Here is a 23,797-nt window from a genome sequence, read left to right as displayed (position 1 = left end):
TGTAGGGTAGAGGAGGAAGTAATTTCGTTGGAATTTTTAATCAAAACATTCAGAAAACCTTCAGATACAATGGTATAGATCTTATTACGTAAGTTATCCCCAGAATACAAAAAGGAATCAACACGTTACTCATTTTTTTTATTTTTTGCTTTTTGTCACAAATATGAACACGTAACAGAGCAATAAAGAGGAAGAGATGGAGGAAAAAGAGGAGGAGGAAGAGGAGTTACAAAGATTTTGGATGTCTCAAAGACTTTTTAGTCCATCCACGGAGACTCCACTTGCTCTTTGGTAGAACGATTTACTGTAAGCATTTAGAGTTCTTATGATCTTATCTAACTTATTCTTGAACTTTTTTATCGTGTTACTGTTTACTACATCCTCTGGAAGTCTATTATAAGTATTTGCTATTTTGTATGTAAAGAAACTGGCACATTGAATGGTGATGATCTTTTCAATTCCAGTTTGTATCCGTTACCTCTGGACTTGTCTGTGCTAAGCTTGAATAGAGGAGGAGGAGGAGGAGGAGGTGGGAAGAGAACTAAGAGGAGAGCGGAAAAAATAGGAGGATCAGTTTACGAAACGATCATTAAAGTCAGAATCCCAGGGAGAGGCCCATGACCATAAATCATACCATGTCCCTATTGTCCTTCCCTACAATAACCTTGAGACTATAGAGGTGCCTTCCTCATCTTCCCCCCCCCCCTCCCCCCACCCCCGGCCCCTCCAGGCCTGACAAACACAGTCACCGTGATAATAACCCAAAAACACAATTTGGTCCGGCAGTTTGGACCGTCTATCTTTATCTTTCCCTGCCACATATCCGCGCACACGTTCAGCCGATCCTTTTATTGACAAACGCGGTTGAAGGTGGCAGGAACAAACGAAGCATCTTTGTTTACACTCGGCAGTGGATAAACTTTAAGAAGTTGACAGAACCGGCAGATGATTGAATCTCTGAGGTCGCGCAGCTGGATAAATTCGACATCAAGGACCGATTTTCAGTCAAGGGAAATAGTGGTTTTTCATTAATAAAATGAACAGAAAAGTATATATGTAATTACAGTGATTTTCCATGAATAAAACGGACAGAAAAGTATATAAGGATCAACAGTGATTTTCCATAAATAGAACTGGCAGAAAAGTATATATGTAATTACAGTGATTTTCCATGAATAAAACGTACAGAAAAGTATATATGTAATTACAATGAGTTTCCAAGAATAAAACGGACAGAAAAGTATATCAGGATCAACAGTGATTTTCCATAAATAGAACTGACAGAAAAGTATATAAGTACCAATAGTGATTTTCCATGAGTAAAACGGACAGAAAAGTATATCATGATCAACAGTGATTTTCCACGAATAAAACGGACAGAAAAGTATATCAGGATCAACAGTGATTTTCCATAAATAGAACTGACAGAAAAGTATATAAGTACCAATAGTGATTTTCCGTGAATGAAACGAACAGAAAAGTACTCAAGTAACAAAAGTTATTTTCCAAGTAGGGACTACATAACGGTAATTAACAGCAGTTATTATCAAAGAACACTTATAATAAAAATTATAGAAAAAAATATTAGGTACTACAGTATCGCAGCAAAGTACGAATGTTAGACGCTCTATATAAATATTTATAAAAAATGATGTGGAAATAAACTTCGCAATACTGAGTTAATAGTTAAAATATACAGATATAATCTGCAATAATATAAAAACGACGAAAACCTTGAAAATCAGGTAAAACTATACACAAATAATCCCGAGATTCAAATACGTCCAAGACATTTGGGATTATACAAAGTAAAAGTACCAAAATAACTAAGACCACCGGAATAGGAAAAATAAATGAAATCATGAACACATATCACAAGCACACGCGATTTCAATCAATGTAAATATCACCCACGAACGGCATTTAATACCGAATTCTATCTTGGGAATATATATCCACTTGGAATTCATTTTATAGTAATAGCTCAGTCGGTAGGGTCGTTGCTGGCATGGTTTCCGGCCCACAGGTGGGGGTTCGAATCTCCACCCGGCCAGAAGCTGTTACCATAAAATGAATTCCAAGTGGATATATATTCCCAAGATAGAATTCGGTATTAAATGCCTTTCGTGGGTGATATTTAAATGAAATCATATATAGCAATATTATTATCACAATTATTATCATTAATTATAATGATCAAGACCATAAGTAAATAAAGAAAACTCGAAATTATTCACAAAAATTAACCAACTCATATGAACTTCAATTACGTCCAAATCATCATCATCATCTCGTCCTACACCTATTGATGCAAAGGGCCTCGGTTAGATTTCGCCAGTCGTCTCTATCATTTTCTCTTTCCACAGACTGACTAAATCCATAGAGGATTCATTGGCTAAATTCATCAAAGAATAGCCAATTCCTTGTGATGCAAAGTGCCTATCTAACTAAGGAAAGTTTTCACCAGTCGTCTCTATCATTTTCTCTTTCCACAGACTGACTAAATCCATAGAGGATTCTGTGACGGGCCGAGAGAAGGTTGTGAACTCAAAGGCAGTAATTTATTATGGAACACTCTCCTTTATATACAAAACCTCAAGGCAACAGGAAATTTCATGTTCGAGAAAATGACAATGTTACATAGGAGAAACGCAGACATGTTTATTCTGGTTCTTTTTAGTGCGAGTGAAGAGCGAAGATACAAGCATAATATGTACAAAAGGAATTATGTACAATTGTGTGACACACGGTTGGTACAATTCATTGGCTAAATTCACCAAAGGATAGCCAGTTCCTTGTGATGCGCGGTGCCTATCTAACTAAGGCAAGTGACCTACCTAAAATAAATGCATAAAAAACTATTCTTTCAACCATATTGGATTCATCTTCCTCAACTTGGAAGGCCAAACTTGATTGAGCAACAATATTCCTAGAAGCATTTGAGAGACACTTCATGAATAATAAATCTCCCATTCCAGGCAAATACCTAAAACTAGATTTTATTATTTTCTCCAAGAGAAATTTGTGGAATAATAATAAATATCAAATCATACGAGGAAGCGATACAATCCAAGGTATGATAGATGTAAAAGTCATAGAAAAAATAATAGCTACATTATTGATGCCGAAAAAGTTTAAATGCTAAAATATATGATCAAAATTACTGTTCCTCTTCTACGCAGTGACGCGACCCCAGTTTGTCCCTCTACGCAAAAATAATTAACAAGAAATTCTCTTTGTAATAGACCTAAAAAATTGAGAAAAATAAATAATAATAAATACGGATTTTTTTTGGCAATCGATGATATATATATATATATATATATATATATATATATATATATATATATATATATATATAAATGTGTGTATATATATATATATATATATATATATATATATATATATATATATATATATATATAATATTTATAATATATATATATATATATATATATATATATATATATATATATATATATATATATATATATAAGATAATATCTACATTATTGATGCCGAGAAAACCTAAATATGAATATGAAAGTTCAGAATTCCTGTACCTCTACAAAGCAGTACTACGCAGTAACTCGACCCCTGTTTTTCCGTCTACGAGCAATTAATTAACAACAAAAAATATAGTTGTAATTGACCAAAAAAAGAAAAAAAAAGAAAAACACAACAAAAATAATACTAATAATAATACTAATAATAAATATATGGCAATACGGGAATTATACAGGAACCCAAGACCAAAATAGATCGTTTTCAACAACTTAAAAGAATAAAAATATATGCACATGAAGACTTCCCAAAACTACTGATGTCTAAACACCAAAAAAAAAAAAAAATTTAATGAATAAGATTTCCTCATATTTTTTTTGGGGGGGGTGGGGGGGGTGGGGGTGGGGGGTGGGGGGGGTGGGGGTGGGGTTTGTGGCCAAAACAAAACATATCACCCCAAATATATCATGGTATCTGATTATGATCACCCTGGAAAGTGTCCTTCTCCCTGTTTTCAGAGTTATATTTAAATAAGAGGACATCTAGTTTCATCAGTCTTCATTCTTTAAATTCTAGCCATGATCAATTTAACTGAGGTCACTTTGTTTTATATTATTTGTAAAGATGTTGTGTGCCAATTCCTTCTTTATTGAACAAAAAAATCTTAACTCCATCTTCTTCCTGATGTAACTTGTTCCATTTCAAGACGACTTAGGGGTCAAGTTTTTTTTTTATAATGTTCCACAACCGTTCAGCCGTATTTTACACCTCATTTAACACTGACAGAGAGAGAGAGAGAGAGAGAGAGAGAGAGAGAGAGAGAGAGAGAGAGAGAGTTGGTTGACCAAATAGTAAAGGAATTTATTGGTTAAAACCTAAGAATGACTAATGATCATCTAAATGAAATATATACGCCATTTTTATATTTATTTCTCCACCACTGACCACCCTGTAGTTAATTACTGAAAGGTAGCCAAAAGCCGATGCGGTAACGTTCCTGACTGCTGAACCCCATACTGGGGTTCGAGTCACACTCAAACTATTTAGTTCCTTTGGTCGCTGCAACCTCACCATCCTTTTGAGCTAAGGATGAGGGTTTGGGGGAGCCTATAGGTTTATCTTCTGAGTCATCAGCAGCCATTACCTGGCCCTCCTTGTTCCTAGCTTGGGCGCTGATCATATGTATATATGGTCAGCCTCTATTGTCCGGCTTGATAGGGCAATGTCACTGTCCCTTGCCTCTGCCATTCATGAGCCGCCTTTAAACCTTTAAACAAGAACGCTATCTAATCTCGAATACCTAATCTCTTCAGATAAGGTATTCGTAAGTTGCTAATGCAACCATCTTACAGGAAAACAGGATACACTAAGAATACAAGACAAAGACTAACGTATATGCATGAGATAAAGAGACCTTTGATTTATTCCTGGTCTTTGTCGAAGAAAGCCCTCGTGAATCTGGCATGCATAAAATGCTGAGCATTTGAGCATTGTTATCTCATGCTCCATAATGCTGTAGCCTGGAGGATGTGAGACCTTTCTCCTTTGACCTAAACTTGATGCTTCGTCGCACGGAAAATGCCGAGGATTTTGATATAATTTAAGATAAAGAAAAGCATAACTTGAACGTTAAACTGATAAATGCTAAAACTCACAGAGGGAAAAAAATTATGTGCAGAGAAGACCCACACAAAAATTAATATACTAAATTACGAAATAAATATCAAATGACAAAATGTACGAGAGAGAGAGAGAGAGAGAGAGAGAGAGAGAGAGAGAGAGAGAGAGAGAGAGAGAGAGAGAGAGGGGGGTCATACGATACCAATGTCAGGATGGCAGAAACTTCAAATCAGTCAATCAATCACCACTATGGAATTAAGATTATGCTAAGGCAGACTGAAATTAACTGATCAAATAACAGTTCAAACATCAAAGCGCTTACCACAAACGGACAAACTTGACAGATGTGCGGGGACACACCAAAAAAAAAAAAAAAAAAAAAAAAAAAAAAAAAAAAAAAAAAAAAAAATCCAAACGATACATAAACCTTGCATGGGAAGACTCAACCATATAGACTATAAATGTAAGAAGGGGGTTATTAATACTCAAGTTTCCCAACAGCGTTTGAGTTCCAGTGTAAGAAGAGGGACACGGAACTCCTCTTGCACAGTACTTTTGCAGATTAATAAAATATAATGTTCCAAACGTTACTTTCCTGTCATTAAGGGATACGTCTTTTATGGCAGCTTTCTATAATCCCCCTTCTGAAAATACTACTATTCTAAATACACCAATATTTCCGGTAAATTGGATCAAGAAATACGGATAAATACTTTTTTAGCCTAATAAGTGACCCGTTTACACAGTACCAATAAAAGCAAAAAGTCCAAACACTGGGGTACTTAAAGTGTATTAAACAAATCCATCTTGCCCATATACAACGTACCCAACACTACCATGATACCCAGTTCGGTAAACTGGACCAAGACTCAAGAACTGCACGATAAACCTCTTTTTTTTTTTTTGTTAGACGGGGGTACGAGTCCCGCTCAGACTCTTTAGTGCCTTTGACGTCAGCAAACTGACAATCCTTGTGAGCTAAAGTTTGGGGGGGGGCTATAGATCTATCTGCTGAGTCATCAGCAGTCATTGCCTGGCCCTCCCCGTTCCTAGCTTGGATGGAGAGGGGGCTTGGGCGCTGATCAAATAATACATATGGTCAGTCTTAAGGCATTGTCCTGCTTGCTAGGGTAGTGTCACTGTCCCTTGCCTCTGCCATTCATGAGCGACCTTAAAATCTTTACAGTGGTCCGTTTTCATGGTACCATAGTACATATCAAACAATTCAAATCCAACATGCCCACCAATAACATACCCCACACAACTACCATGATACCCAGCCATGGGCAAAAATCTCTGAGTCTGAGAGTTGTCTTCGCTAGCGAGCCCTTCCACTCGTCAGGAGAAACTGATCTACTACAGCAGAAGCTGCTGTATCTCGGTCCTTCAGTCGTAGAGCATTTATCGTTAATTAACGAAGTCATTATCTCCAGAGCGACATATTTTAATTACAAGGAATATGTCCGTGAAAATTTCGCTTAATTAGACGTTTTTATCATACTAAAGAGGAGAAAATAAACGATTTAAGGAACACGTGTCAATGACTTAGAGACCTCTAAAAGACAGGTCTACTTAGAAAACACAATTTCAAGAGTTCAAATTTTCAGGTTTTTATGTTGAACAGGCTGATATATGTCTCTTTAAATTTTATATATGAACGATCTATTTTAATGTTGTTACTGTTCTTAAAATATTTTACATGAATTGTTAATTACTTCTCTTGTATTTTATCTATTTCTTTACTCCCTTACCTCACTGGGCTATTTTTCCCTGTTAGGGCCCTTGGGCTTAGAGCATCCTGCTTTTCATGGAGCTTAGAGCATCCTGCTTTTCATGGAGGAGTTGAAGCTTCGCTAGTAATAACAACAACAAAGGCTGGTATAAAACTTGAGTGAAGAGCATTGAAATCATCTTTAATTCCTTTCCTCACTGGGCTATTTTTCCTTTTTGGAGACATTTGGATTACAGCATCCTGCTTTTCCAACAGGGGTTGTAGCTTAATAGTCATAATGATGATAAAGGCTGGTCTAAATTTTAAGTGACGAGCATTGAAATCCTCTTGATTTCCTTTCCTCACTGGACTATTTTTCCCTATTGGAACCCTTGGGATTACAGCACCCTGCTTTTCCAACAGGGGTTGTAGCTTAGTAGTAATAATAACAAAGGCTGGTCTAAAACTAAAACGAAAAGCATTGAAATCGCCAGCCAGAAAATTTCGTTCGAAGAATTATTAAGACACAAAGAATTCTGAATGTATATTACCACAAACATACGTCATTGTACTTTCTCATTCCTCCCGGTTCAAACTATTCCGCCAATGCATCTATTTTTGGAGTTAATAATCAGGCTTATTGATCTCTTTCTCCAACTTTGATCTACTATAAATACCTTCACACATATTTCATTATTCTCTCTTGTTAGCTCTATTGGTAAAGTCGTCCCTGCAGGCATTGTTTCGGATTAGGGCATAGGTTCGAATCCTTGCCCACCCAGAAGCATTTATCATAAAAGAATTTCCAGTGGATATACATTCCCAAAGGTAGAATTCGGTATTAAATGCCATTGTGGTTGATATTTACATTAATTAAAATTCCGAGTGTTAGAGATACATATTCTTCATTGACATAAATAGTTCCATTAAATTAGCCAATATACCTAAAGTTTTATTGAATAATATACCTATTAAATTTATTTGTGTTTCCTTAACTGATACATGACTATACCAATTTCCAGCTGAAAGCTTTAAGTCATATTATGATGAGAAATTTTTAATCTTAAATCAAATAAATGTTTTGACCAACGTAGTTAAATTCCAAAGGAATATACTATACGCTTAAAAATTTGTAGTAAAAAAACGGTAGAAATCCTGGAATAAATGTTGCCAGGCATTTACCGCTTTCAAAACGGATATACTGACGTTAAGGAGTGATATTACGGTCACCAACCCGTAAAAGATAATAACAAAGTAGGGTAAAAATTACGGTCGCCTGTATTTTACTGAAATACGGCTCAGAACAGTATTTTTTTACGGAGAATTTCCGATAAATATTTTACGTTTTTTTTAAAAAAGTGTAAGTTTTAAAAGTTTCGAGAATACATACTGTCCACCAGAATAGAGTTGAGTCGTGATAAAATTAAGGAATATTCACAGTAGTAAGCTTCAAGCTGTGAGAAAATGTGGTAATTGCCAGCATGACAGGTTGGATACCATGATCAAATAACCGAGCACAAATCAAGAAAGTAATGGAAGATAAGATACGCCACATAGTGGTGACAGTATTAGCCATAAAATATGCATCAAATTTCTGCTGACAAAGATCCCATTACAGACGATAAACTGTCCTCCAGGAGAGAGAGAGAGAGAGAGAGAGAGAGAGAGAGAGAGAGAGAGAGAGAGAGAGAGAGAGAGAGAGAGAGAGATATTTATGTACCCCTCGATCAAGCACTGCTCTTAAGTTTATTAAAGGTTCAAAGGTCATTCATGAACGGCAATTGCAATGGTTAGGACAATACCCTAGAGACAGACCCTATAAAAATATGATTATCGTCCAAGGGCACCTCTCCATTAAGTTAGGACCAGGGAGGGCCAGGCAATGGATGCTAATGACTCAGCAGGCAGACCTAAGGGCTAACACCAAAACACCCCATCCCCTGCTTACATGGAAGGTGAGATTGCAGACACTACTAGAAACTATCGAGCTTTAGTAGGTCTCGAACCCTTGTCCAACAGATTGTAAAGCAGGGACTTTTCCAATAGAATACAACAACCCTAATTAAGAGTTTCATCAAATATGATTTAAACATTGAACCATTTTAAATAGAAGTATTTCAGCTTCACGGGAAGCTGAACTACTATTTAAAAGGAAGACTTTGTAATAAATAATACAAAATTAAATTCACAAGTACTGTAAATCTATGACTTAAACATCCGAAAACAACCAAGGGAAATCCAGCTCTCTGTCCACTTACCGTAAGGCGTTTTCCCTCTTCTAGGCACCATAGAAGTGGCGTTAGTGGGCGTCGTGGTTGAGGTCGAAGTGGTGGTGGTAGGGGCACTTGTGGTTGACACAGTGGGCGTGGCAGCTGAGGTCACCACGCCCATGACATCTCCGCCAGTAGGGGTACCACCTGCAGCAGCAGCAGAGGGCGTAGCCACTGTTTATAAGATGTTACAATGTTATTAGAACGAAAAACTTTTGAATAAAAACATACTATGCTCAATTTTTTTTTTCTAATGAGGGGCATTTGCAACGACTCGCAGCGGTGCCCTTATAACTCGGAAATTTTTCCTGCTCTCTGATTGGTTGGAATTATCTTGTTCAACCAATCAGCGATCAGGAAACATTTCCGAGCTAAAAGGGCACCCTTGCGGGTCGGTGCAAATCTGCCTCACTAAAAAGAACTAACTATAGTATATTAAGGAGAGCGATAAGCATACAACATTTTAACTTATATTTACAAGACAAAATAATCAACCCTGTAAAATTAACATTAAATGCATTATTAGAACAAAGAAAATGTAATTTAGTTATTAATATCCAATTGGTTAATAACATTAAGAAATATTTTTCCTGGAATGCAAGATAACATTTAAATATTATGAGTTTTGGGTTAAAACATATAAGGCATTAATACTATACATCTGTTAACTATATTTCTGTAAGAGAATATATACATTACGGGACGCTTCCTATTCGACATGGGCTACCCAAAAATATTAACACTTTCTGACTACCAAATCTACCTTGTTATACCATAGGAACATTAGAACCTAAAAATGTGTAATAAATAAAGACTAAAGCAACGGAAATAAACTTAACTCGAAGATTACAGCAGTAAAAATAAAAATAAAACAAAATTAACATTGCAATCAAGCAAATTAACTAAATTCATGACAATTCTAATTAAATGAAGCGGAGACGATTAATTAAAGATAAGCATGCAAAATGTAAGTTCAGTTTAGCTATATATTTAATCCCATCCATAAGGCGATATTACTCCCGTTTTCTATGGCAGGCATTCTTCAAAAGTATAAACCCATGTCACTTGGTGAAAAACAATATAGGGAATTACAGTGTTTAGACGTAATAGTTGGAATACCATTTAATTGATCGAATAATAAATTATAATTTTGTTTTGTATACACTGAAAATTACGAAAAAGTTAAATTCTTATGACATATTTTTTGTTCTGTATTCACTGAAAATTACGAAAAAGTGAAATTCTTATGATTTGTGAAACTCAATATGTCAAGCTATGTATTAAACGAATACACAAAAACTCTTGTCAGAAAAAATGTATCTTCATTTGCATAGCTTTATTTAGGAGATGAAAAATTATTAAAAAAAAATGCCTGCCATTAATAATCAAGTTAATGAACCTCAAATTAATTACATCCACCAAATAATACCCAAGTTTAGACATACCTCAGGCACTACCTTCAATTATAATACCACAAAGTCCTTTTCCGGCTGAAACAAAGCATCTATGTCTAAAGAAGTTACAAGCTTGAAAAATACAATCCAAAGCAAAAAAATTTAAAATCATAAAAGAACCTGACACAGACTTGCATCTAAAAAAAACCTCAACATGCATCAACGCTTGTCCTTCACCAAAAGCATTAGCCATGATTGTGTCACAGTCAAATGCATCAGCCATGACTGTGTCACAGCCAATGAATCAGTCATGACAGTGTAACAGTCAGACATCAGTCATGACTGTGTCACAGTCAAAGGCACCAGTCATGACTGTGTCACAGCCAAAGGCACCAGTCATGACTGTGTCACAGCCAAAGGCACCAGTCATGACTGTGTCACAGCCAAAGGCACCAGTCATGACTGTATCACAGCCATAGACATCAGTCATGACTGTGTCACAGCCAAAGGCATCAGCCATGACTGTGTCACAGCCAAAGGCATCAGCCACGCCAGTGTCACAGCCAGACATCAATCATGACTGTTACAGCCAACCAAAAAAATAAAGCATCCAGGAAATGGAGGAGCGATCAAAAGCACAACAGAGCAGAGAAGAAGAAGAAGAAGATAGCATCAAATCAAATGAAAAAGGTAAACAACAACAACAACAACAACACAAGACGATCAACCTCGCACCTGCAGATAACTGGTACATGCTATTGGTCAGGCTGGTGAGCAACGGCGAGGATGAGGAGCAGGGGGAAGAGGAAGGTGCATTCTGATGATGATGATGGGCTGATGTGGAGGAGGAAGAAGGGCTCATGCGACCTCCTTTCATAACACCACCACCACCACCACCAGCAGGAGAAGGGGGAACAGCAGAGGGCGTGCTGGGAGACTGCTTTTCATTGAAGGGGAAGGAGTGAGCGGGACGGGCATGATTCTTGATGGGCAAAAATGTCGGACGTTTTGGCCGAGGAGGGAGGTGATGCCCCATTGAGGTGATGAGACTAACAGGAGGGGGAGTGAGAGCAGCAGCAGTGGTAGTAGTAGTAGCAGCAGGAGCAGCAGCAGCAGGCATCATCACAGGTGGTTGGGGATATAAAGGATTGGTGGCGGTGGTGTTACTGATGGTGTTGGAGACGTTACTACTCCCACCAACTCCCGAAGAAGAAGTGGAAGAAGTAGACAAGGCTGTTTTACCCTCACTGGGTTTCTTGGGTAAGTCTCCGTCTAATGAAAAACAAAAACAAAATGAAAAAAAAAATAAAAATAAAAGAAGCACTAACGTTACATTTTGTGTGGGCTTTTAATTCCTTATTAACTTTTTTTTTTGGGCGAATTCTTCTGCTTCTATGCAAAGATGCAACTAAAATTTAAGGGTTATCGTTTATAGCCATTGGCTTCTGCCTACAATATCATGGAATTTTATAACCTTATTGATATATTAAATTTTATAAATTAGAAAACTAAAAAATTAACATAAAGAAGCTCTAAACTAGATTACAATTAATTACTCGAAACCTGGGTTACATTTTATTACTAACACTAACAATATCTACACTAAACTATAGCACTCATTTTGATTCAAACATTAATGAACACTTAAATCCACTAAGTCTTTTATAAACACAATGATATAGTCATTCAAAACACAAAATAATCAAGAAACCAAATATACACTTATTTCCTAACACAGTTCAATTTACCAGGACAATCAAACATTACACACAACATTTTTGTGAAAAGCGTTACAAATATTAAAAGCAAACGTCAACATAAAAACTCATTTATTTCCATGTACTGTCGTATATCTAAATGACCTTGATAACCTAACCAACTCAGAGAGAACAACAAATATACACTTATTTCATCACACATTTCAATTTACCAGGACAAATATTCCATAAAACATTTTTGTGAAAAACGTAACAAATATTAAAAGCAAACGTCAAGATAAAAAACTCATTTATTTCCATGTACTGTCGTATATCTAAATGACCTTGATAACCTAACCTACTCAGAGAGATCAACAGATATACACTTATTTCATCACACATTTCAATTTATGAGGACAAACATTCCATATAAAATTTTTGTGAAAAACGTTACATACATTTAAAGCAAACTTTAACATAAAAAAGCCTCATTTATTTCCATGTACTGTCGTATATCTAAATGACCTTGATAACCTAACCTACTCAGAGAGATCAACAAATATACACTTATTTCATCATAAAGTTCAATTTACGAGGACAAACATTCCATAAAACATTTTTGTGAAGAAAAAAAGTTACAAACATTAACATAAAAACGCCTCATTTATTTCCACGCACTGCCGTAAATCTAAATGACCTTGATAACCTAACCTCAGATGACCCAAACCTACCCAGAGAGATCAACAGATATACACTTATTTCATCACACAGTTCAATTTACGAGGACAAATTTTCCATAAAACATTTTTGTGAAAAAAATTACAAACATTAAAAGCAAACGTTAACATAAAAACTCTTCATTTATTACCATGTACTGTCGTATATCTAAATGACCTTGATAACCTAACCTCATGACCCAAAACCTTACCCAGAGAGATATTCAACAAAGATAACATGATGACGCTTGGGAAGGATGAGGAGGGGGCAGAGCTCATGACAATCTGATCCCACTCAGTTTTCCAGGATTTTCTCCTCCATTTTCTTTCGCTTTCACTCTGTTTTCTTCACTTCACCGAATACATAATCCTCAGAATATCTCTTCCATTCACTAAGCACGAGGAGGTTGGTAGACAAGAAAACTGGCTACATTTCAGTTTCACAAACGTTCGAGGTTGGTAGAAACAGAACTGGCTACATTTCAGTTTCACAAACGTTCGAGGTTGGTAGACACAAGAAAACAGTCTACATTTCAGTTTCACAAACGTTCGAGGTTGCTAGACACAAGAAAACTGGCTACATTTCAGTTTCACAAACGTTCGAGGTTGGTAGACACAAGAAAACAGTCTACATTTCAGTTTCACAAACGTTCGAGGTTGGTAGACACAAAAAACTGGCTACATTTCAGTTTCACAAATGTTCGAGGTTGGTAGAAACAAAACTGGCTACATTTCAGTTTCACAAACGTTCAAGGTTGGTAGACACAAGAAAACTGGCTACATTTCAGTTTCACAAACGTTCGAGGTTGGTAAACACAAAAAAACTAGCTACATTTCAGTTTCACAAACGTTCGTAAACACTATAATTGACACTGGAGTTTATCCAAAGGGTTTCCAATGTAAAGCGATGCCAGTCATTATAAGTTATCAATCTTCTTGGAGACTGAGTCTTTATTTCACAAACGTTAATCACTGTCAGCGATACACTTCCTTTTGAGATGATTTTTCAACTGTTTCTTTTATTCACTCTTATAATCACACCAAACTGAAATGTTCATAACCTGAATATACAGAAAACGGTTAGCAATTTGTTAACCGGAGTGACAAGCCCTTTTTCCCATGTTAATTTCTTAAAAACATTATCATATTTCGATGACCATTGCTGTTGGGACGCCAGTGTATGCTTATAAAACAATAAATACAATTTCCTATCATTTAAGAGAAGCTTGCAGTGTATGAATGCCACGACACTTGCACCAAGTTCCCACCCTGTGCTATCAATGATGTATTTCGTGTTGCCGGAAACGACGGTGACATGATACATGTTTTATCATATTCTTATCTGACTTTTTATTTTCATAAACATGCTTGTAAAAATCAGAACTCATGCACTGTAGTTATTATCTATAATTTTTTTTTAGTTATGTGAAAATGAAGATAACTTGACACTAGCTAATACGGATCTACACAAAGTGCCGAAGAATATTTTTCAGATTTAATAAATAGTATATGTAAAACAATACATGTTTGCGTATCAATACCACAAGTAAATATTCGCTAAAATGTATCTGCTAATGAATTACAACATGAAAAAAAATCGAGAGAAAAACAGAAGCACTCTGAGTGCAGACCTCCGCCACTGCAGCTTATTTCTCAAAACCAACTTGCCTTTCCCATAATTAATTTAGACCATAGACGTATTTGAAGTCTATGTGACAACCATGTGCAAAACTCAGCCTTAAGGTTTAGAGTTATTTCGGTCGACCTGTTGCTCGACCTTGACCTTAAATTTGGCCTAGGACTCGCAAAACAGAATCACTTCCACGTCTCAACCCAACCATTAATCCATGAAAGTTTCACTACTCTATGAGTAAAATTGTAGCCAAGAAGTTGTTAAAAAAAAAAAAAACCAGGAGTGAAAAAATACCCCCCCCCTCCAACTGCGTTGGTAGAGGTACAGATTATACTGTCAATAAAAGATATGGTAACTCGATAGAGAATACAATTTCCGTCAAAGAAGAATCACGATAAAAAACCCCATTGAGTTCGTGATATAAGGATTAATTAGTCGAGGCTCTCAATTTTCATACCCTGGTATGTTACTGGATATTTATTAACACTGTATACTTCCATCTACTCCCCTCGTGATTCCAGATGACCCATTGCCTTCGACTAGCATTCAAGCAAGTAATTCACTGCTTTTTATGTTGAACAGGCTGACAATTCTCTTTTTATAGTTTATATATGAAAGATATGTTTTAATGTTGTTCCTGTTCTTATAATATTCAATTTTAATTGTTCATTACTTCTCATATGGTATATTTATTTATTTTCGTCAATGGGCTATTTTATCCGGTTGGAGCCCTTGGGCTTATAGCATCCTGCTTTTCCAACTACGGTTGTAGCTTATATATTAATAATAATAATAATTAAGTAAACATATACATACTGGAATTTATAGGACCCGCACTAAAACAGCCTTCTCCTAGCTTGGGATTCAAACACAGGTTCATCGGCTGCGAGTAGAGGCTTGTACAGTTGGACACACGAGTTCCCGGCACTCCTTGCTATGAGGAAGTGCACCTTGTCACAGCTTTACTACGCTGCGAGTTCGTATATGTAGCACCGCCCACTACTCTTTTATCTCCCTCCTGTGCTATGTATTTGGTTACTCGCCCCGCAGTAACGGTGTGACAGGGTACAAATTCATCAAGGTGTGCCAGGAATTCCTGTGTCCAACTGTACCTCGGAAACAAGAGTACCAGAGAGAGAGAGAGAGAGAGAGAGAGAGAGAGAGATTTTGAACTATAGGCTATTTCACCTCGAGTAGTACAAGAATCTAAAAGTTAGCAAGATAGGATTTGACTATTCTTTCCCTCTTACCTACCTATCACTGTAAACCCAGTCCAGCTATAAAATGCGCACAAAATAAAATTCACAGTTCATGATCGAAACTAACGGATTAATGCTTTCTAATTCACAAGAGAACTTTACTCAAGTCTTTTTTTTTTTTAAGAAATTTTCCCTCTCTCTTCCCCAGTAAGGAAACTGATCAAACAATCGCTTGAAATTGAGCCAACACACTAAACAAACAGACGGGACCTTTTGATGTACTGTACCTACCAAAAATGGTGGCAGCCATGCCCTGTTTTTATTCACGAGCAGAGAATTGGAAAAAAAAAAAAAAAAAAAAAAAAAAAAAAAAAAAAAAAAAAAAAAAAAACAACCGCTAGAGGTAATTGGTAAATGAAAGAAACTGGGTTATGCAAACGTGAGCGAAAAACATATAGCCATGTCTTTTTATTGACCTTCACAAAAATAAATTATAGGGAACATTTTTTTTATAAACTAACGTATAAAGGCACATTTAGCCATGTCATATTATGGACCTTCACAAAAATATCATAAGCCGACTATTCTTTTTAATATATAAAATATTACGATTCATTCACGACGATGATAGTTGAGACGTTTCATCGTAACATGAAATATGTAGGCCTAACTAATGGAAGAGAGAGAAGAAGAAGAAGAAGAAGAAGAAGAAGAAGAAGAAGAAGAAGAAGAAGAAGAAGAAGAAGAAAAAGCGAAAGAAGAAAAGAAAATGAAAGGAAGAAGAAAGAATCACGAATAACCCGTTTGTACCGGACGTATGTACTGGTACTTAGACATCTTATCAAACACGAAATCATGAATAGCAGCTGTGATATCAGACAAGGCAAGTACATGGCTCTTATCTACTTAATGAAGTAGTAAAATAAGTTTAAATCATCTGAAATGATAATGGATACAAGCGTTTCGTTGTCACAATCAAATTTTTCATTCTAGCATTTCACTGGACACGTCATTGGGAGATATCTTTTTTTTTTTCCTTTAAAGGATATGGTGATTTACCACTTAAGGATCTATCTATGTTTATCACCGTGGGAAGAATCAATTTATAGCAATTGACCTTTACGCAATTATCAATGATTCGGGATTCACAAAGGATCTATGAAACGTTACCTTATATAAGAAGTTTGGATATCATATCAAGGTAGAAGGGTTAATTGCGTTACCTTAAAAATATCATATTCTATATATATTCTTTTTAGATCTATAAAATGTTACGTTATATATATATATATATATATATACACACACACACATATATATATATATAAACATATTATATATATATATATATATAAACATATTATATATATATATATATATATATACTTTGGAAATCATATCATTAAGGTAGAAGGTTAATTGCGTTACCTTAAAAATATCACATTCTATATACTTTTTTCTCATTTAAATCAGAAAAAAACATCATTCGAGCAATCTTATGGAATTCATATGAAATACATTTAAGCAAATTAATTTCAGAACATAGGGGTTTGTGATGCGAGATCAAAATTTCATTCACTAATAACACTACATTAAAGTACCAACATCATTCTAAACATACATTTCCCTATCAAGAAAAAACTTTTCTTCCAACCAACTGGGTATGAATCAACATTAAAAAAAACGGGAATTTGAAGCCTAAATGTGTATAGAATTAATCCTATCATTACGTTGATACCGAAAAAAGTACCCTCACTCCATTTCCCTACATGGAAAAAACTTATTCTAACCTATTGAATATGAAGAAACATTTAAAAATTGAAATTTGAAGCCTGAATATATATATATATATATTATATATATATTCATTTTACGTTTAAGGATGTATATAAAATTAATCCTATCATTACGATGATAAAAAAAACAGTATCTTATAAGCCTCTCTCTCTCTCTCTCTCTCTCTCTCTCATCTATCCAGCCTAGTCAGACCCCAACCTCAAGGCACCGTGAAAGAAGGACGTCGCATATAATGACCCTACTCCATAAATAGGAGTATAGAAACCTATCCATTCATATCCTGATGTCTTGCAAGGACTCTAATATATCTTCATCCGATCAATACAACTGTCCATTGTACAATTATTCACTCTGATGGATGGCTAATGCCGAGTGTCCATATATACCGAGGAAAGAGCGAGTGTCTCCCTCTTGATGCGTTCGTCACTCAGTGTTGCCACTGACTGGTTCTACCTAAGAATTCTGCCTAGTAAGGAAATCAGCCTTTGTACGGTGTAGTACCGAAAACCATCAAAACATAGGCTAAATTAACCAAATTTCATTGCAATTTCTATACTTTATGTTATAGTTAAAAATGCCATAAATATCAACTATATATATATATATATATATATACATACATATATATATATATATATATGCGTAAAAATCACAGGAAAACGTGATGCTCAGATGCAGAAGAACCACAGGGAAAATGAAAATACGAAATATACGATTAAGTCCTGACTAGTTTCGTGATACTTCTTAAGAGGACTGAAGAAGTATCACGAAACCATTACATTGAGTAAAGCAGAAATCGGAAATTGAAACGATGGAGATCCCTCTGTGGGTTTATTTTTCCGTCATTAGCCAACCCCTCCCCCCCCACCCCCCCCCAAAAAAAAAAAAATCCGCCTTTTGGCAACCCTGGTTCCTTCTTATGCAGACGCCTGTCTCGTGGCGAGAGATGGATTGGGTCATAAAAAATAAAATGCGGGAATGGATGGAGATCCCAGCTTCCGATTGTCTGGTTAAATAAATATCGTTACGATATAAAAGTATTGGGAGAAGTTTATCTCAATGATCGTATTGCTTCCTTGTTATTGCAAAATTTTAGTAAAAGGGAATTGTCATTACCAAAATTTTAGTAAAAGGGAATTGTCATTACCAAAATTTTAGTAAAAGGGAATTGTCATTACCAAAATTTTAGTAAAAGGGAATTGTCATTACCAAAATTTTAGTAAAAAGGAATTGTCATTACCAAAATTTTAGTAAAAGGGAATTGTCATTACCAAAATTTTAGTAAAAGGGAATTGGCATTACCAAAATTTTAGTAAAAGGGAATTATCATTACCAATCACTATTTACCTAAATGGAAATAGAATGAAGTAATTCTTCTAAATTCTCTGATTGTGAGAGTTTTATTCCCAATCACTATTTACCTATTTGGAAATAGAAAGGAGTATCACATTCCAAATTCTCGAATTGTGAGAAATTTCTATTACTAATCACTATTTTCTACCTTGTAAATAGAAGGAAATATATTCTTCCATATATCTCGGATTGTAAGAAATTTCTATTAACAACCAATGTTTACCAATATATAAGTATATTCTAAGTTTACAGAAAAATTACAATAATTTAAGACTTATTCCCCATAGAATATATATATGGAAACACTGAAATGAAGAAATTGATTCCCATAAACAATTTAAAACTTGTTCCCCATAGAATATAGATATGGAAACACTGAAATGAAGAAATTGATTCCCATAAACAATTTAAAACTTGTTCCCCATAGAATATAGATATGGAAACACTGAAATGAAGAAATTGATTCCCATAACAAATGCAATCACCATCGGTTCAGTCAAAATAGACATTACAAGATGAGAGATATCTTCTATAAATATCTTTTTCCTCTAAGCCATAAAGAACAAGACGCCATCTTCCTACAGACTGATTATGGGGTTAGAAATAAAACCGAACTTTGGTTTGCCCATCTCCCAAGATAAGAACGAGGTCTCAGGGAACAAGATAAACCTGACCGACACCAGCCGGGTATACCAACGTCATCACCCGAACCAAGTTTTGTAATCTACTCGACTCGCACCTGATAATATAACCCGCCCTTGAGAGACAGAGATTACAGAAATGATAATGTGTGCCACAATTGTTCCTTTCTTACTTTAAACTACCGGATTTGTCAGATACTGTGTAGAAAAATGATGTTTGCCACAATAGTTCCTTTCTTACTTTAAACTACCGGATTTGTCTGATACTGTATAGAAAAATGATAATGTGTGGCACAATTGTTCCTTTCTTACTTTAAACTACCGGATTTGTCTGATACTGTATAGAAAAATGATAATGTGTGCCACAATTGTTCCTTTTTTACTTTAAAGTACCGGATTTGTCTGATACTGCATACTGTAGAAAAATGATAATGTGTGTCACAATAGTTCCCTTCTTACTTTAAACTACCGGATTTGTCTGATACTGTATAGAAAAATGATAATGTGTTCCACAATAGTTCCTTTCTTGCTTTAAACTACCGGATTTGTTTGATACTGTATACTGTAAAGAGAAATGATAATGTTTGCCAAAATAGTTTCTTTCTTGCTTTAAACTCCCGGATTTTTCTGATACTGTGTAGAAAAATTATGTGTGCCACAATAGTTCCTTTCTATCTTAAAACTACCGGATTTGTCTGATTTTGTTTGATACTGTACAGAGAAATGATAATGGGCGCCACAAGAGTTCCTTTCTAACTTTAAACTATATGATTTGTCAGATACTGTAAAGAGAAATGATGTGTGCCAAAATAGTTCCTTTCTAACTTTAAACTACCTGATTTGTTTAATATTGTATAGAGAAATAATGGTGTGTTCCACTAAAGTTCCATTCTTACTTTAAACTACCGGATTTGTCTGATACTGTATAGAGAAATTATAGTGCGCGCCACTAAAGTTGCTTCCTAACTTTAAACTACCGGATTTGTCTGATACTATACAGAGATATGATAATGTGTGCCACAATAGAATCTTTCTAAATTTAAACTACCTGATTTGTCTAACATTGTGCCACAATTTGTATGATTATAGAAAAATTATAGTGTGCCACAACAGTTTCTTTCTAACTTGATTACCTGATTTGATTGATGTGGCACATGGATATAACCAGTTTAACAACTTGAGCAGGACAAGAAAATATCTATTAAACCTACAGAAATTTATGAGCCTTTGCCACTATAAGAAATAAAAATCCACACTAATCATTTATATTTCGTGTTGTGTTAATCTAATGAACAACTCAAAAACCTCAAGAAACAAAAGAAGCATCAAAACTATGTCTTTCCCATAGCCACGGATACACACAGTTAATCTTATCGTTACATACATCTACCTCTCGAAAGAAGGGTTCCCTATTACTGTAGTATCAGAAAAGGAATCACAATTAACTTCCCCTAATTTATGCAGAAACTCATGAATGTTTAAACACACTAAACATTAGCATGAAAATTATGGATTTAACTTACGTAAAACCAAATTCAAACATTCCACAACGCGAAACAATGAAACCCACTATTGTCCAGAGAATGTTTGTTTACAAATGCATACTCAAACACACCGGAACTCCTCCTCTTGTGCTATTTGCATCATCAGGATTCCTTACGTGCACCACCAGGTGGTGGCACTCCTACTTTTTTTCAGCAAACAAGCGAATGAGTGTGCCGGGGGAAGGAGGAGAGGAGAGGAGTAGGAGGGGAGGGAAGGGGAGTAGGAGGGGAGGGAAGGGGAGTAGGAGGGGAAGGAGGGGGGGGAAGAAGGGGGAGTAGAAGGGGAAGGAGGGGAGTAGAAGGGGAAGGAGGGGAGTAGGAGGGGAAGGAGGAGGAGTAGGAGAGGAGGGAGGGGGAGTAGGAGGAGGATGGGGAGTAGGAGAGGTTAGTAGGAGGGGGAGTCGGAGAGGAGGGAGTAGGAGTATGTAAAGCCCAACGCCACTCCTAATACCAACCTTACCTCCCCCAACCCCACTTTGACCCCGCCTAACCCAGTAAGCATAATAAAGAGTGGCTTTTGTAAAGCGTTAAGAAGGTGCACATCTCGCCATTCATTAGCAACGGCACCGCGCCTCACAATAGATGCCATTCAACGAGATAATGGCCGGCCGTCAAGGCTCGTTCTCTCATTCAATGGATAGCTGGGAAACTTGGCAAGTTACTCTGGCATCTTCGATCGGAAGAAATAACACGTTGCTCCTCTCGATTACTTCATTGACAAACGAGGAACTGTGTTTCATAGTTTGGTTTTTGCTGATTTGATAAAATTGGTTAAATACTCTTCTCTTAAGAGAAAGTGACATTTTAATTTTCATAATCTTATTTTGTGTGTATAAATGCAGTTTGGTTTTTGCTGACTTGATAAAATTGGTTAAATACTCTTCTTTTTAGAGAAAGTGCCATTTTAATTTTCATAATCTCATTTTGTGTGTATAAATGCATATGCCACGGTCTTGTTAAGAACGCGACATATGCATTTATAAACATACAAAATGAGATTATGAAAATTAAAATGCCACTTTCTCTAAAAAGAAAAGTGTTCAATCAGATGTTCGTACCAGTACTAACTAATGCATCAGAAACTTGGAGCCTTCCTGGAGCCTTAGACTCGAGCATAAGCAAGTTTCAACTCAAAGAGCTGAGGAAAGAATAATGACTGGAATAACACAGACAGAAAAGGAGCAACATGGATGCGAGAGCAAACTATTGTAGAGGATATTGAAACAACGTGTAAGAAAAGGAAATGGACATGGCCAGGGCATATAAGGAGAATGACAGATAATATATTAGATGGAGGTTAGGAATAACAGAATGGGTCACTATAGAGCGCAAACGAAGTAGGGGACAGAATAAAAGACGATGGATTGACGAACAAAAATAAAAAAGAAAAAATTGCGAGTACAGACTGGCATAGAAAGACCATAAACAGACATGTGGAAGGACATCTCTCAGGTCTTTGTGCTCCAATGGACTAGCTATGGCTCATGATGATGAATGGGTATGACAAAAATATAATGCATGTAAGTAAAACTCTAGACAAGGAAAGAGAAAAAGATCAAATAACAGAAGATTTAGAAAATGAGCAAACTGGTTGCACATTCGAGGACACAGAGAGAGAGAGAGAGAGAGAGAGAGAGAGAGAGAGAGTTACAATGATTTTGGATATCTCAAAGACTTAGTGCATCCACGGGGATTCCATTTGTTTTGGATACAGAGAGAGAGAGAGAGAGAGAGAGAGAGAGAGTTACAATGATTTTGGATATCTCAAAGACTTAGTGCATCCACGGAGATTCCATTTGTTTTGGATACAGAGAGAGAGAGAGAGAGAGAGAGAGAGAGAGAGAGAGTTACAATGATTTTGGATGTCTTAGAGAATTCTTAGTGCATCAGCAGAGATTCCATATGCTCTTAGAGAGAGAGAGAGAGAGAGAGAGAGAGAGAGAGAGGGGGATTAAAAATAAAATCTTTAAATCCCCCTCATTGCAAAGTAACGAGTACCCATCACAATATCCCCAGTAAAAGACCTTACTTAAAACCTCAAATGGCATCTAATACGTTTTTATCTCTCTAAGCACAAGAGCATTAGTTTAACCGACTTAATAAAGATTCCTTTACCGGTTATGCTCGCACAAAATCCCCCTCCTCCGTGCAAGGAGCATAAGGTCGAACGAGCATTCCAGGGAGATGAAAAGATACGGAGGGGGGAGGAGGTTGCAAAGGATTACGTCATCTATATACCCGATGTTGCAGGCCCACCTACAAGGATATACGCCATTCTTGGTCCTCCCCCCCCAGGGGGGGGGGGGGCAAAGGTGCCCACGCGCGCACGTAGGTAGGTTACGATGGCATGGTCAGATGTTACGCAGTTTAAGTTGCGAAAATTGCGTTATGCAAACATATCGGTGTATTACTATAAAGGCAGGTAAAGGATATATATGTAATGGTATCCGTGATTAAAAAGATTAAATCTCAAGTAGTTTGATAGCCATTTGACGTTTACATAAATGAGTAATACAATAAAAGACATAGGAAAATATGCAAAAATAATAACAACAGTAACAGACTCGGGAGAAATATAAGATTGTGTGTGTGTGTATATATATATATATATATATATATATATTCACAAATCTCAGGACTAAATGGATTATCTACCAAAGAAAAAAAAACATTTTCTGGCAAATATTAATAAATGATTAAACATAAAAAGAACTCAAT

At 36.0% G+C, this 23,797-nt stretch overlaps 1 protein-coding gene across 1 annotated transcript in view; it reads right to left on the bottom strand.

Annotated features, from left to right (window-relative positions):
- The window catches only part of LOC137654824 (uncharacterized), a 103,755-nt gene that overhangs the window by 10,245 nt on the left and 69,713 nt on the right, over positions 1-23,797 (bottom strand). The window contains exons 8-11 of the mRNA XM_068388780.1: positions 11,235-11,771; positions 9,094-9,279; positions 6,380-6,508; positions 479-541 (exon numbers count right to left, since the gene is read on the bottom strand). Of these exons, the coding sequence (XP_068244881.1) occupies positions 479-541; positions 6,380-6,508; positions 9,094-9,279; positions 11,235-11,771 (915 nt within the window). The remainder of the gene's footprint in view (positions 1-478; positions 542-6,379; positions 6,509-9,093; positions 9,280-11,234; positions 11,772-23,797) is intronic.

Source organism: Palaemon carinicauda, chromosome 15, assembly GCF_036898095.1.
Source record: "Palaemon carinicauda isolate YSFRI2023 chromosome 15, ASM3689809v2, whole genome shotgun sequence".
NCBI classification, from domain to species: domain Eukaryota; kingdom Metazoa; phylum Arthropoda; class Malacostraca; order Decapoda; family Palaemonidae; genus Palaemon; species Palaemon carinicauda.
This window is presented reverse-complemented; position numbering and strand designations above follow the sequence as displayed.